The sequence below is a fragment of the Onychostruthus taczanowskii genome, unplaced genomic scaffold (assembly GCF_017590055.1).
Source record: "Onychostruthus taczanowskii isolate IOZ18803 unplaced genomic scaffold, ASM1759005v1 scaffold53, whole genome shotgun sequence".
In the NCBI taxonomy this organism is placed as follows: Eukaryota; Metazoa; Chordata; class Aves; order Passeriformes; family Passeridae; genus Onychostruthus; species Onychostruthus taczanowskii.
The window spans coordinates 5,386,796-5,399,777 of record NW_024502902.1 but is presented as its reverse complement, the minus strand read 5'-3'; the positions used below and the strand labels follow the sequence as shown (position 1 = coordinate 5,399,777).

The 12,982-nt window shown below is 41.9% G+C and overlaps 1 protein-coding gene across 1 annotated transcript; it reads left to right on the top strand.

The window, feature by feature from the left end:
• The first annotated feature begins 6,324 nt into the window (after positions 1–6,324).
• ASCL4 (achaete-scute family bHLH transcription factor 4) lies at positions 6,325–6,891 on the top strand. The gene has a single exon (XM_041416872.1). The coding sequence runs from the start codon at positions 6,325–6,327 to the stop codon at positions 6,889–6,891; it is 567 nt and encodes a 188-aa protein (XP_041272806.1).
• The last annotated feature ends 6,091 nt before the right edge of the window (positions 6,892–12,982 follow it).

The window sequence follows — 12,982 nt, the reverse complement described above, 5'->3', positions numbered from 1 at the left end:
GATCTGTGTTTCTCCTACAATATTGCCGCCGCCTCATGGGCGGGATCCGGGCGGCGCGGGCCCGGCGCGGGCGGGGGAGGCGGAGGGAGGCGGGGATGGCGCAGGGAGGGGGCCGGGGCTGCTTCCGCCGGCGAGTGCCGGAGCCAGGAAGCGGCGCCACCGCCCCGGGGCTCGGCCGCTCCCCGCCCGCCCCGAAACCCTGCTCGAGGCTTCCCGTGCCGCCTCTTCCTCAGGGTGCGATGCTTCCTCCGGTTTTCCACACAGTATTCCCACACAATATTCCCAGCTATCTCACTGCTTTCTCATTACACCCTCGTATCTGCTGTCATTAGAGGGTTGCGTTTTGTGTCCTCCGGTACCATCAGCCCGTACGTGCCCAGCTGCCTCCTGGACATCGTCGTTCAATTACGGTTGATCATATGTGCAGTTCTGGCTAAGGTGACATGGCAAAGGAATCTCTTTGATGTGTGCAAGCGGTTTTGTAGTTCGCTTTTCGCCTGCGACACGTGGATAGTCAGCATGTACTCTGCTCGAATCTGTCGCCGCGTTCCTCCAGTGCCGGGGCGAGCAGCTGTTTCCTGGAACACTGTAGTGGGGTTTGGCAGTCTGCTTGTGCCGGACACTTAAGGGATGCCTCATTAAATGAGCGGTCCCTCGATGGGATGTCTGCACGGGAAGAAAGTCAAAGTATTTTTCTGTCTGCTCTCTTTTGATCTAAAGAACCTAAATGTAGGATCTGTAAGGATCATTCCATGATCTAAAGAGCCTAAATGTAGAGGTCGTTTTAGTTCAGTACAAACCTATCGATTCTTCTGGGGGTGGAAACAGACTCTCCTTCTTTGGCTTTGTCAGAAAGTTGAATGCCTCATATACACTTGTTTTTCAAGCTGTCTCTGTAGCTGAAGGAGAGTAAATAGTTTGCTGCAGAGACTGCTTCATCTCCTCCTGAAGTAGGTGTCCGAGATGTGAGAAGAATTCCCTTTGGAGTTGCCTTTCTGTGTCTATGGCCTGAAACTGGGACCTGCATAATGGGTTTAGTCTAAATAGCTAACATCTAAAGGAGTACATTTAAGCAAAGTAAGTCCAGGTCTCTGTCATTCATGACCAAAAAGAATCACCTTATTTAGTTTACCACATATCCCACAACCTCTCCTCCACCAAGCCACATAATCCTTACCCTAATCATGACTGACTGACTATCCAAATTGGCCCACAAACATTATTTCAGCAAGTCAAAAAAGAACTCACAAAGTCCTCAGGTTGTTATGGACTGCTAATCCTGTGGTGGGGGCTTTAGGTCTGTTTCAATTTTGTGTGTGTAGTCCCACATATTCATGTTGGTGCTAATACTTCACATTTTTCTTACAACCTACAGTGAATGACTACAAGCCCAAAAGTCTCTCTCTTCACTTTGCATTCCCTAACAGGAGATGACAGGAGACCTGCCATTTTCAGTTTTCATCCTTAAAACTTCACAGTCACACTCAGTACATCTCAGTTCTGTCCTGAAATGCTAGGTTATCCCAAGCTCTCAGCTTGTCTTAATTCCAATTATGATACTGTAACTCTACAACAGAAGTGCCCAGGCATTGAAATATTTGCGCTATTTCTATCTAACTATTCTATCTTTCTATTTCTATCTAACTATCTAAGCTGAAAACAATACTTTGAGCCTATGAGCCAGATTGGATGCAGTCATACATAGATGAGACTATTTTTTCCTATTGTCAAGCATGAGTTCTCTGAGATTCCACCTTTTTTTGTAGTCACTTTACTCCCTTGAACTAGTGATATCTTAACTACCAGTTTAAAGCAGAAGTATCAAAGGAAGCAGTGATAATATGAAGTGTCACTGAATGAGAAGTTAATCTGTGTCTACAGAGATGTATGCTGCATGCCCAGTGTATTGTGATAAAACACATTTGGGAACTGTTTCTTCTGCAAGGAAAGATTTTTTTTTAATATACCAAACACTTTTATTATATGTGAAGTGTTTTGATAAGACAACTGCACTATGTCTCCTGAAAGCCTGGTTTATTGACACCTATAGCAGTACTTGCTGCGTGAGGAACAAATTGCTGAGCTATTTTTCAAGTCGTCTTCAGATCCTGGAGATATACAGAAAGATAAGGGAGACTGAAACCACAGGGGAAAGAGATGGCAGTAAACATGCTTCAGTCCTTCCTGCAGTGTGAGCCAAACTCCCTTGCTGACCCTGCCCATGTCTCGGTACAATTAGTTCTCTTCTGCTATTGCAAACCTGACCCTGGGTTCTTTCTCACACCGAGCAGAATAACACTGGAATGAAGATTATGCAAAAAGCCATTTTACCATCAAAAAATCCAAATTTCTCATCACCGTTTTTTGGCTTGTCAGCACTTTGCAGGCCAGTATTTTGGTGATAGTCACAGTATGAAGCCTAGGTAGTCTATGAGCAGTTTTCCCTTCTAGGTCTAGGCTTGGAAAGAGATGATCCATGCTTTAGGATAAAACAGGACAAGACAGACACAAACCTACTCAATCCTTGTATTCCTGCAAAGTTATTACTATAATTCTGTGTGAACAGTTAACAAGAGAATCTGTTAATTACATATTTTTCTATCTGATAAGTTGCAGCAGCCTAGACAACCTATGATATGTATAATAGATACTAGAATTTGGCATAATTACAGCACAGTAAAATAAAAGAAATGCACAGTATTATGAGAGTTTCAATGTAAGAAATATACAGTATTGTGAGAGTTTCTTCTTAAATTCCCAGTGTATTTTCTTCTTCCTTCTCAGTAACGTGTTCACAGATAAAATAGCTAGGACATCTTCTGTTGGGAAGTTAGTGGACTTGCATGTGTTCAGCTGACTCTTGTGTTTCTCCTACAATATTTCCACCAATGACTTTCTTTTCATACACGGAGGGACACAGGGTCAAGGAGGAACTGTTTCTTTGAATAATTCAAAGTAATTCAAACTCACTGTGTAATGTCAGTAGTGTTATTCATGGTTGTGGTTCGTGTGGGAGTGGGAACATGTTGAGGGTTCTTTTGCACAAAAATTACATACTTACAGATATTGTGTTAGGATATGTGCATTTAAAACCACAACTAAGTAATATCTGGAAGGAAGATGCCTAAATGTTTTATTTTTAGATATGTCAAGAGTATTTTCTATTTGTTTCTATTGTTAATTTGGTAATTAGGTGCTTATAGTGAAGTATAAGAAAAGGAAGAGAACCTGTTTGAATACCGTAGATGATGGAGTGTATAAGGAATCTCCCAGCATCCCCATTTAGACTTTGTATTTACAAACAAAACAAAACAACAATGAAGCCAAAACCCAAAAACCTAAGCAAAAGCTAAACATATAATATTGTATAAAGAGCACAAGCTCTGCCATTGTAGAGAAGTGAGCACCTGACTTGTACTCCCGGAAAAGCAAACCAGGCCATCTGCTTTGTATCAGCACGGCAGATACTGCATTCTGGAGTCAAAGCTTTATCCAGACAAAGGTGTGAAGAGGACTTAATTGGAGAAACAGTGTGAGAAAGAAGATCAAAGGCTTATCTTAAAAGAGGAATATTATGCATGTAGTCTTAACCTACTGTTAAAATTGAAAAGAATGTGTATTAGCCTTTCCCTTTGGTGGTCCAATCCTGCTACTTTCACTGTGTCTGCATGTGCAAACATGCTGAGACTTTGTGCAGAAGTCAGTACAGGAACGATAAATTGCTTTAATCCTGCTCACGCTCTCAACAAGGATCTGCAGTGGGATGTGAGATGTGTTGGCCTTGCTCTGGCTCTCTGCCCAGGTGCAAATCCCTTTCTGAGCAAGTGACATTAGATTGTCAACAAGATACCACATTCATCAAAAGCGTGTGGCATATTTTCTCATTTCTCTTGCACACAAACAAATTCAGACTTCAGAGTCCATTTGATATGAGATCATCTTCAATAATTCAGGTTAACAATTAACATTTACCTGTAGTTTTTCTTTATGTGTTTCTTTAAAGGATTAGCAACGTGGATTTTGCTGTCAGAAGGGAAGATGTCTTTAGCACAGCTGCAGTTCTGACTCTTTGGGAAGTGCTGGTAGCTTGCATTTACAGTAAACATAGAAAAGAGGTCTGGTAGCAGGGCACAGTGCATTTGCATGACAGAACTGCAACGTAACCCTGCTTTTTGAACATGCCCAGGCTGCTGGCAAGGTCGTGGAGAGCTGTGAAATGATATGGGAGCTGAGCCCCCCAAGAGGCATGCTTCCATTTCCTTACAGGAATACTGCCAGAGAGCAGTGTTTTAAATCTAACGATAACACAGATCAAATGGCCTTTGCCTGCTTCAGGTGTTTGCTTAGAGGTCAACATCCTCTTTGTTTTAAGAAAACTAGAAATCCTGGCCTAGCATAGTGCTACAGTGAAGGAGCTATTTTCCTTTAAGCATTCATTTCTGAAAACATTTCTGAACAACGGAGTTTAGGGTGCAAGTAATATTGAAAAGTCCATCCTGATCAACTGTTTCTAAAAATTTTTTAAAAGGCAGAAGGACTCTCACTTATTTGATCTGAAATGAGCTGTACATACCATGGGGCATTCCCCAGTAATTTTTGCTCAGGCTTTTGAGCCATTTTGGTGCTGATTCTACCCCTGACATAAACCAGAGTCCAGGACTGTTCTCACTCATGTCTGTCGGGAATGGCCTGCCTGTACGTTCATTGTTCTTTGAAGATTACCACTGTTTTTTTCAAGCTGCAGAATAGCCCAGCGGAGACACAAAGGCTGACTCGAAAATGCATGCTACTCACATCATTGCTGCTAGTTTCTAACTCAGCAGAGGCATAGATGTGTTTCTCAGATTGGAGAATGTTTTTTCAGTTACTGACACTTCTGAGGCAGTTTCGCATGAAACACTGAACAGGGTGGAAACTTTCACTTTGAGCAAAAAACCAATTTTAATAGAGCCTACATACCTGTACCTTTTCATGTCTGTCCCTTCCTACAGCTCTCCCAGAGCAAACATGCAATTCCCCAAAGTGATGATGGCCAAAAAGGGAGATTCAGTTAACTGTGAAAATGTGTTTTCAACAAAAAACCTGTAACAACGATGCTCTTGAGCAGCAACATAGGAAAAATCAGACTGTCAAGTTGCTGCAGAGGAAAATCCTAACAGAGCAGGGTATCTCAGAGATAGGCACAGAAAAGGACAGTAGGACTTTTTACTGCCAAAAGTTCTTGTATTTTGTTCATCTCTTTGCTTTGGCAAGCTGCAGACAAACTGGAGAACACAGCACAGACCCAGCAGGGTCAAGAGGGACTTCCAGCTCTCCCATAAAAGCAGTGTGTAGGGTCCATCAGGTAAGCCAATATCTGTGTAAACATCTGGTGGTAACTACACATGGGGCTATCAGGGCATCACCTTTGTGTTTGTTTACCTGAGGCAAGTTCTCATAGGGATGACCAGAACATTCCTACAATGAGCAGAAACACACCACACCTTGAAAACCGTTTGAAAATGTCAAAACACTCATGTTCAATTTGTGAAACTCACACTTTTTGGAAAAACCTCTCTTAGGGCGAAGAAGGCAGTTTTCCTTTTGTGCTTGCACGTAGTACATTCTTGATCTGACAAGACTTGCAACCACAAGAGAGCACTCTTTCCTTTGAAGATGTCTCAGCTTCCCCAGAAAGCTACAGATATGCCATATAAGTTTTGCAAACTGCTTGTGAGCTGGTTCAGTTAGACCAGAGCAGCCGAAACAACAAAGCTTGCAGTTGTCTTTTGGATTTCATTGTGAAAAGCCTTTGGGTAGTTTTTAGATGACAGAAGATCCTTGGTTCCTGAAAGTGAGGAGTTCTGCCAAAACTTTGAAGATCTCTGTAAACTTTGCAAATTACCCATCTTTTGGAGACAATTATATCAAACGGTATCATGGATTACAATACATGAGAAGTGTTTAGAGCCTGGAAGATTATTTATGTTTGGCATTAACTCTTATGGTCATAATTTCAAGTGGAGAGAAAAGGAATACACAGGAACCCTCTTATTATCTTTTGAAATATGAAGATCACAGGAAAAGAATGGTTTAAACTGGGGAGTGATGGTCCTCAAAACCTGTCTGTACATTAACTGGCATCCTACACCTATAAAAACAGCAAGGCTTTCCAGGCACAGTATGGACCTCATGAGCTGTCAGCTTTGCTTTGAGATCTGAGTTTTTATACACCACAGGAGGAAACTGCAGCCTGTGGGGCAGGGTGCCTATACAAATGTTGGATTGATACACTGGGGGCCAAATTCAGGAACTAACACTCCACTGGTGAGGAAAAAAAGAAGCATGGACAGCACTAAAGACGATGATAAACTACCGAAGAGGATTACATTTCCAGGAGCTGTGTCCCTGGCTAACAGCCACACGCACCCCCACGGGGTACCCCTGAGAGAGCCCTTTGGTGTTCCCTTCCACCTGGACCCATCTTACTGGGAGCAATCCTATAGTGGGCACACAGGTGGCATCCCCTACATCCCAGTCCCTGGCTACATGGGCATCTATGACTATTCCTTCGAGCCTGCCTTCATTCGGAAGAGGAACGAGAGGGAGAGGCAGCGGGTGCGCTGCGTCAACGAGGGCTACACGCGCCTCAGGCAGCACCTGCCCAAGGAATTCGCCGACAAGCGCCTCAGCAAAGTGGAGACCCTGAGAGCTGCAATAAGCTACATCAAACACCTGCAGAGTTTGCTGGACTGCCATCCCTTAGGCTCTTCCAGTAAGGAAACGCTGTCTGCCAAGGAGAGCCCAGGAGCTCCCATTCCAGCTTCCCCGCGAGAGTGCAACAGTGATGGAGAGTCCAAAACTTCTTCAGCGTCATCGCCCTACAGTGAGTTTGAGGAGACGGGCAGCTAGGTCTCCTCTCTGGACACAGAAAGCTTCAAGATTGGCTGAAAAACAATTTCAAACCCTGGGGAATTTTCTACAGGTGAAAATTAATATCGGGGAAAGGAAAAACAGATAGGGAAGGCAAGAAAAAAGGTATTTTCAATCTGTCAAAGGACTTTAAATGTTTGCTGTATAAAACTTAAACATGATTTGTAAACAAATAGATTTCTCCCAGGTTGCTTCAGCTGTGTTACTAAGCTTCCTTTGGACTGTTAAACTGGAGCAACATTTGCATTCTACTTTTCATTCAGCTTTTATTATGTGCTATTTTCTTTTGCCTTTCACTTGAGACAGTAAAACCAGATAAATCCATTTTGGGGAATTCCCCATCCCTTTCTCCTGCTTTGTCCAGTGAGTTTTACTGTCTGTTTTTCCAGACTGCTAACCTGAGATGCACTGCGCTGCAAACATTTGGACTGGGGGAGGTAAGATTTAGATAAATATCTTTCACTAAATATTTCCGAAAACTCACAGAAATATTTTTATCTATGAAACAACAATTTTTAAAATAAAAACAAGGCTATATTTTGAAATTTAATTTCTTTTAAAGCATCTTCTAAAGTGAAAGAAACAGCTCATACACTGGACACTGGCTATTTGGTGATTATTATAAGGATAATTTTCAGGAAAATAAAGCTGAACACTCATTCCAGTCAATGCTGGGAAGAGGGATACAGACTTCTGTAAAACTGCACCTTCAAAAACTAAGCTTCACTCAAGATATTGAAAAAATGAAAGCCTTTTCCCTACTTTTCTGAAATCTGAGTTCATGGACAAAATAGTCTTGATTGTGTCTTTGGCAGGTCAGAATTTATATGCTTAGAAATAGAACCCGTAATGGTTAGACACTGGTGTGTACAAAAAAGGAAATGTTGAATATATTGGTTTACATCTGCATGAAAATGTAGGTATTTCTCCTTTTGTTTAGAATATTGTATTACTTTTTCAAAGGACACTGCTTTTAAAATTAATACCTCAAAATCTATGGAATACCTTTAATTTGGATTGCATCTACTTAAAATGAGAATTTCTCTCCAATTTGCTTTCAAATCTGCCTTTCTCCAAGGCTTAAATCCCATTCTGAACAGGGGGACAAATTTTTTACCTGTCCATTTTCAACACACCTTTCAAATTTGTGCTTTTTTGGCCTCGTGTTGATGAAATGGTTTTGTATCTTTTTGTCTTTCCTTCGTGTCATGCTGACTGAACACCTGAAAAAATACTCATGTATAAATAAGAAGAAATACTGATCAAATACCTCCAAATGTGTCCATAATTTCCTTTAAATAAAAAAAAAAAATGTAAATTATCCTGGCTGTGTCTTTTTCACTTTTAATTGATAACAAAGAGGACAGCTCTGGTTGCAGGAGTACAGGAGTAATAACTTCTCAGGAAAAAATAGAGAAAATGGAAAGGGATTAAATATGATCTGCCACCTATAAAATTAAATTTTTAATGTAGATTTTAAAATTTAGCTAAGGAGCAGGTTTCTGTTTTGGGCATCTAGTAAAAATTATTTGATATAAAAAATACTCTGCTTCTTTCTAGAACACTGTTCTTAACATTTGTACACTTTAAGCTCCTGTGTCCATGGCAGTCACAGATGTTCTTTACTCTTTTACTCTTTATGGGAGGCAGCTCCATTTTCTAATGATTATTTTGTTTCTCTGAGGGCTGTTACTTTTGCAGAGGCTGTTTGCCAGACTCAAAAATTGAGATTTAGTTACCTGGACAGTTCAGATCCAGAGCCAATGCACTCATTTCCAGCTGTGCAGTGTTTGTATTTCTTACCCAAGAAAGAAGAGGACAGCAAGGTAGAGGTCCAAATGTCTGATTGCGTTCCATTGTCCCTTGGCTTTTCTTCTTTCCTTTGTGCTTCTCTGGCAAGAAATTCAACCTGTCTCTCTCTTTGACTCAGTTTTGAGATTTCTGGAAATGTGGTATTGCTGCTGGTAATTCTGTGAGTAAGCCTGAACTGCATTTCTCCCTCAAAGCAGAGATTAAATCTTTGTTATCTATAAAAAGCATATGCTCCCTCAGAGTACCAGAGGCAGATTCTGTGAAATATACTTCTTTGGAAAGCACTCTGAAGATGAAAAGCATCTTCAGATATAATGACAATAAATGTTATAATGAAAATAAATAGCCAAATCAAAACAAACCAAACCATTAAAAATAAAAATTGCCAGAGTGGCGACCATTACTTCCTGGGCAGGACACATCAAATAAGGCCATAGATGAATTTTTAGGTCAGATTGCTATCACAGTGGTCTGACCCTGACAGATAAATGTGCCGGAGCCTCAGTCCTCTGATTCCCAAACCTCAGCGATGGTGCACTGTGCCACCTTCTCATGAGCAGCTGGCTGGAGAAGGTGACCAGGCTGTGACTCTGCCCCTTTTCATCTCTCAGGTGGAATGTTCCTAAAGAGTTCCCATCTAATGGAGTGGAAATTATCCCACCCTGGGCCTGTGCTTGGCCATCACTGCTTTAGCCTGTCTAGCTACTTTTTTTTAGACTATATATCTTTAACAGCTCTGGAGATGTCCTTAAAATACCTCCCAATCCAACCTCAATGCTGAAGATGCAAAAAACCAGAATGCCACGTGTATTTTAATTTACTTTTATAAAAGGAAATTAATTTCTGAATGAAAAGGAAATTCTTTCTGTGAGAAAAATCTGTCACAGATTTAACCCCTCTCTTGAGGAAAGTTGTACATTTTTATTTTTCACAGTTCTTGTTGTTACTCAAACCTCTTGCACAATTTTAACACAAGCAAGTAAAAAAACCCAAGATTTCCTAAATATTGGTGCTTTTGTCCAGGCATCAGCAAAGGTTTAAAGTGAATGCTACATTTCAAAAGCTTTATTAAGCTGTTTCTGTCTAGACAAAGGGTTTTTTCAGAGCTCCTAAAGTGTATCATTATCAGACTTTAAAGCAGACAATGATGCAACTTGTCACCATGAAAATTAAAGCTTTAATAAAAATGTTGACCAGAAGAATTCTCTCCACGTGGAACAATTACTATTTACAAGAAAGGTGAATGCTGCTATCTGTAGGCAGCCATGTTACAGCTTTATCCAGCCCTTGCACACCAAAAGCAGCCACTTTAATCTTTCTATCAAATCTGGAAAAAACAGACATCTGAAGTCTTCCCTCTGCTGCCATTAAATTACAAATCCATTTGCTTCTTGATATTATCAGCATTTTGAAGATGTGTTATCCCAGCCATGGCATTGCTTTTAATCCTCTAATAGCTGCTTAGCTGATTTCTTTGTAGAAGTCCATCCACAATCCTTTCATGTTATATTACCCAGTGTCAATAATGTGGCCAAAGAAAACCAGAAGGCACTATAGAAAAGTCATGTTCAGACAGTAAAGCAATCAGGGCCAATTTATCTCACTGGAATAAATGAGCAGGGAACGTAGACACATGCACACACACACACACAAAGAGCATCTTTGAAAACATTTGTCTCTAGCATACTTAGGCAGGATGCAAAACAAGATCCAAAACATTTTGAAGAGAGACTCTGAAGAGGTACCAGCCGGAGAGCCCTGCTGAAGTAAGCTGAGGTAAGTGCAGTAGCTGAGTAAGCTCTTAGTAAGCCTCTCCAAAATAGTCTAAGCAAATACAACTTCAGCAGGTGCTTCTCACTAGTAACCCCCATTCTCCATCACCTGAAGGTGTGTTTGTAAGTAAAGATCCACTGTGAATTCTCACTCATGTATTTCCAATATGATTCTTACACAATTTCTAAGGCAGAAATTATTTTCCACCTTATTGTGACTATATCCACTAAGAGAGCAGTGGAAAAGTTCTTCAAGTTCCTTTGCAGAGAGAACAAGTTAGAGGAGTGAAGACAACCTTGAAAATTTTGGAGACCACTCAGCTCATTTCTGATACAACTGGAGATAGAGGTGTCAAAGACATGAAATTCCTAAACATTCCATGAGCACTGGCGGCACCAGAGCAGAAAAATGTGCCAATGCAGAGTCCTTAAAAAGGGGAAAGCTAACACTGCCCCACGTGATGGTCAGCCAGCCCATGGACACCAGCCAGCTGTGAGCAGGCACATGTGCTTTGTGTCACCTCTTGCCTGTTCTACTGGAGCTAGTTAGAAAAAAATAAGTATTTTGAAGTGATTTTTTGGGGAGGGGAAAGCTACACGAATGGTCTGTGGGAAGGTGAAATGTTGATAATGTGGGGAAGGTAGTGGGCAGTGAAGCCTTGGAGCTTATATAGCACAAAGCCAAGCCAAGCTGCATCTACCGTGCTGCTCACAAAGCAGCTTTCTTGTCCCCATGATTTCATTTTGATGTGGTGTGGTTCTGGGCAAACATAGCAGATTTTTGTGTTCCAGGGCTATAAGATGTCAGCACCGAATCCTAACCAATCTCTTCCATCTGCACTGAGATCACAAAGAGAACAAGTAGTTACAAATAAAGGGAATTTTCACATCTTTTCATGTAGGCACTTTACTGCAGCATTTTGCTATGTGAGGCTGCTCTCTTGATGTAGCTTTTTAAATGCAAAAAGCACTGAAGAAGTTCCAGGCTCAGCTGCACACAGCTTATCCCAAGGGATCACTCATGCAGAGGTAATGTGTGCATCCCCACACCCAGAGGCATGAAAGCACACTGGGGCTTCACCAGTGAAACTGATAACAAATTGTAATGTGTAAATGAACTAAGCCAGAGGTACAAACGCAGGAGTGTGTGTTGTGGTGTTTTTGCACTGGAAAACGAGTAAGCATGGAAGAGGGGAGGGAAACAAGAAAGTGGTTTTGAGGTGCAGCACACTGATTGATACCATATCAGCTGCATGGCTGAAACAGGGAAACAGGAACAAATCAGATACGACATCTTTGGGGAGGATTATTTCTGGGGAAAAAAACCCAAACCACCCCCCCAACTTAATATACTTTCCTGCACCTCAGACACACCACATTTATTTACCTGCCATCACTTCTTGTTCACCTTTTCTTGTTCATTATTGCAAAATACCTCCAAGTGTATTTTTTATCAAAGTGCTGAGCAGTTGTGAGCAGTCTGTGCTCTGTCTGGGGAGTGAGGGAAGAATACAGTGCTCAGCCCACCTGCTATCAGGAGCCAAGTGATAAACCCAGATTACTTCAGCCCTGGGCTTTGCCTCTGTTTCAACAGCAGCATGGCCCACCTCTTGCCTCTGTGCTGGGAACACTGGTAGATCCTGCCCCACTGGAAAACATCACCAGACTGCCCCTGTAATGCTTTACCAGGAGCTGGTTGCATGGATTTCTTGTTCCCTCTGTGAGTGGAAGCACCCAGGGCTCCTGTGCTTGTAGATAAACCTGCCCTTGCAAGTTACCCAGCTCTGGTATTGCAGAGCTGGCAGCTGCAGCTATTCTATTCTATTCTATTCTATTCTATTCTATTCTATTCTATTCTATTCTATTCTATTCCATTCCATTCCATTCCATTCCATTCCATTCCCAGTGAGGGTGGCAGGGACAAAGAAATCTCTCTACCAGGCTGTCATGACAACGATGCTGCTGGCATCCTCCTTGCCACGAGCATTCCACTGCTGACTAATGCAGACCACTGCTGAAGCCAGGCAAAAAGCCATGAAAAGCCCTGCCCTGTTCCACTGTTGGCTCCCTCGGCCCCCCAGCCCCAGCAGTTTGCCCCCAACACACCTGGGTGATGCTGCAGCCCTGGTTCACAGGGGCAATGCCCCATTGCAAGCAGTGGTGCAGATCCTGAGGGCTCTGTTAGGACAGATCAAAGCTGTCAGCATGACAAGCAGTACAAATGCAAGGAATTTGCCTCTGTTTATGTGCAGCATGCTCCATAGTTTTGCATTTTGCAGCACCATGAAAGCTTTAAAATTTCCATTTACATTACAAGCCCATAAAACATAAGGTTATTAAGTGGTGTTTATATTATCCTGAGAAGTTCATTCAGTTACCAGCTGGTTCAATTTTTACTAAAGCAAGTTTCATGAGGGTGCTGAGTTGGAGCTGCATGTGTTGGGGGAGCTTGCTTTGAAAAGAGAGAACAGCAGCAATGTCACCAC